This window comes from Elaeis guineensis, chromosome 4 (assembly GCF_000442705.2).
Source record: "Elaeis guineensis isolate ETL-2024a chromosome 4, EG11, whole genome shotgun sequence".
NCBI lineage: Eukaryota > Viridiplantae > Streptophyta > Magnoliopsida > Arecales > Arecaceae > Elaeis > Elaeis guineensis.
In genome coordinates this window covers 133,044,879-133,048,097 of record NC_025996.2, presented here as the reverse complement: position 1 = coordinate 133,048,097, position 3,219 = coordinate 133,044,879, and the positions used below count along the sequence as shown (strand labels likewise).

The 3,219-nt window shown below is 50.5% G+C and overlaps 1 protein-coding gene across 1 annotated transcript; it reads right to left on the bottom strand.

The window, feature by feature from the left end:
- Nucleotides 1–468: 468 nt before the first annotated feature.
- On the bottom strand, nucleotides 469–1,927 carry LOC105042643 (probable signal recognition particle 43 kDa protein, chloroplastic). The gene has a single exon (XM_019849855.3). The coding sequence runs from the start codon at nucleotides 1,810–1,812 to the stop codon at nucleotides 577–579; it is 1,236 nt and encodes a 411-aa protein (XP_019705414.1). The 5' UTR covers nucleotides 1,813–1,927; the 3' UTR covers nucleotides 469–576.
- Between the last annotated feature and the right edge of the window lie 1,292 nt (nucleotides 1,928–3,219).

Here is a 3,219-nt window from a genome sequence, read left to right as displayed (position 1 = left end):
ATTCTGGACAACTATTTCATCTATTCAATTATTTTCTTCCATATAATCAATTTTTATTGGCTTGGTTTTGTGCATGAGTTGTTGTTTTCTTCCTTTCTTTCTTTCTTTGAAATATTCTTGTCCTACTAAAATTTTAAACCCTCATACCAAGCCCAAGCTGAATCTTGTCTCTTAATTAACAAAAGTCTACCAATCGACCTGATTGATTTGGCACACCGGCGATCCAATACACTACAACATTAACACTAATTTCCCAAGAAACAATAGAAAATATTTCTCTTGTCTAGATCTGTTTTATTTGTAAATTTGAAGCCATGACTCCCAGAAGGTTAAAGTAATTAGAAAATCTGTTTAATTTATTAATATTTTAGAAAATAAATGTTACAATGATTATGATTTTGTTATGTACCTAGGAAGAACAAGATATGATGAACTCTATCTCGCGTATTAACAACAAACAGTTGAACCTGATCAAATGCAGTTTTATGAATTTCTTTATAATTTCCGACCAAAGTTGCTGCAATCAAACTAAGCTACAAATGAGCAAGAAAAAGAAGAATCAGAGATGCAGACTTCTCACCCTACGGCCGTCTCTTGCGGCGCACCGGACTCCTCCCCCTTCTCCTTCTCCTCCTCCTCCTCCTCCCCCTCCGCCGCCGCCTGCGCCGACTCCTTCTGCCGCCGCTCGAAATCCTCCACCAGCTCCCGGTCCACATTAGCCTCCGGCTCCCACGTCGCCTCCTCAATATCCACCCACTTCACCAAGTACTCCTTCCCGCCTCCCTCCGCCGCCTCCCTCCGCCCCATCACCGCCTCCGCCACCCCGTACTCCAGCCCCGCCTCAAAGTCCACCACCAGATCCTCCGCCACCCACTCCTTCCTTACCCACTCCCTCCCCCCGTCCTTCCACTCCACCAAGTACTCCCTCCTCTTCCCCTTCCCCCTCCCCTCCACCACCCTTTCCACCTCCGCCCACTCGTATACCGCCCCCTCCAGCTCCGCCGCCGCCGCCGCCAGCCCCGCTCGCCTCCCCAGCTCCACCGCTGGCGTCGCCGCCAGCACCTCCCTCGCCAGCTCCAGCGCCGTCCTCCCCCGCCCGTCCACGGCTGCCACGTCCGCCCCGGCCTCCAGCAGCGCCCGCACCGCCGCCGCCTGCCCATACCCCGCCGCCACGTGCAGCGGCGTCAGGCCCCCGCCGGCCCGCTCCGCCCGCCCCACGTCCGCTCCCGCCGCCGCCAGCATCCGGATGCACTCCTCCGAACCCAGCCCGGCCGCGAAGTGTAGGGCCGTCCGGCCGTCCGCGTCCTCCGCATCGGGGTCCCGTTCGGTGGACTCGTCGGCAAGGAGGGTCGATAGGGCGGCGGCGTCGGCCTTCCGGGCGGCGGTCCACCAGAGGGTCTCGTACTCCGCCACCACGTCGGCGGCGATGGCGGCGGCGGGGACCCAGGAGGGAGCGTGGCCATCTTTCCACTCGATCAAGTACTCCGTCATGGTGGTGGTGGAGACGGAGCCGTCGTCACCGTAGACGGGGGTTCGGACGGTCCTGCTGCCGATGATCCGGCTAACTTCACCATAATCCTCTCCTTCCTTCTTTAATTCTTGTTCTCCTTCCTGGGGTTGGGTTTGAGATGAGGGTTGCGGGAATTGGTCTCGGAAAGCGAAGGACCGAACGCCGCCGTGGCGGCGGCGGTGTCGGCGGTGGCGGAGGGTTAGGGAGGTGGCGGCGACAGGATGGAAGAAAGTAAGGGGTTTGGGTTTCGGAAGAGGGAGTTTGAGGCGAGAAAGAGATGGATTTGTGAGCACCGCCTGCATGGAGAAAAGTGGAGAGAGAGAGAGAGAGGTTTCGTTTATGGCCAGTATGATAGGATAAGGGTGTCGTCGAGCAGAAGGGGAAGGAAGGTTTGGATTTGGGATTTCCTGCCAAGGGGTCCCATTGTGTAGGACCGTCACAGCTACAAAAAGGAGGGTGCAGCAGCTCAAGAACCATGTCCTAACCCATTGTCATGGTTTCAGGCTGATATATTGAAACCTTGCTCCATATAATAATTTTGAGATCAAATGACATTTAAGTATTGATTTTAGAAATTATTAATTAAAAAATTAATTAATAAAGTATTGGTGCGAGATATCGGCCAATGTTGGGGAGCTGGAGTGGACGGTCAAGATTGATCTCTCGAAGATGCGACTTGTAAAAAAAATCTCGATCGAAGATAATTCCGACAGGAATCCTCCGACACTTGAATCAGTATCTCATTCAACGAGAGGAAGAGTATGAGAGGTAAAGTGGTAGCTTATCTTGGAGTCTCTTTTGTCGCATCTTCTTATAAATCGAGCCCGAAGGTCGTTAGGCTTGGGAATGTAGACTGTCGGTGTAGACTGTCTGTTGTCCATCCACTAACCAAGTTGTTAGCCGTGAGTATTTATAGCGCCGCGTGACCACCTTTCGGATGTTTGTCAGAATATTTTGTCCGCCACCTTTCGGAAGTTGTTAGGATATTTTGCCTAGTTGTTCAGATGGTCATGGTCGTAATGTTCGAATTGATAAGATTAACCCGAGATCTCGTTAGCAACATTCAGAAGATCATCAGCGGTGATCGATCGATGGAGGGGCATCAATAGCCACTGAGGGAATTACTAGCAAGTCGTTGGTAGATAAGACAGAAGAGAAGTCGAATGTCATAACTACCCCCTTCGGAAAAGGGGCCCTTGGTCTAGAGTCAAGCTGATTGACAAGCGTGAGGCTTGTTTGCCGACGCTTGCTCGATCGGGCATGGCGGGCTGTGTATCGATGCCTGGATAGTCCGTGTTCTCTACTGATAGCCTCAAAGGCTGACACTAGTGAACATACCTAAAAGGAACTGCTGATTATTCTGAGTGGGACTCATCGAGATTAGCCAACAACTCCTCGATATTAGCTTTCCCCCTATCCACGGGATGGAGACTTATGGGCCAGCTGTGCATTATCTTAGGTGGAGGTCAATCATGAGTCGACCACGACTTCGTATATCTCAGAGTTGGGTCTGACTATTTTAGATCTTGGGCTTCTTCATATTTTCAGTCTGTACAAATTATTTTTTAATAAAAAATAAAAAATAATCGTAAAATATTCATCAATATGAAATATCATGTTGGCTAAGATCGGACATGGGTTTTATTGATTTATGTTAATTCAAATAGTAGGATCGAAACTTTTACATATAACATATCGGATCGGACATG

Coding starts and splice junctions, on each gene's coding strand:
- LOC105042643 (XM_019849855.3), bottom strand. CDS start 1,812: ATGCAGGCGGTGCTCACAAATCCATCTCTTTCTCGCCTCAAACTCCCT.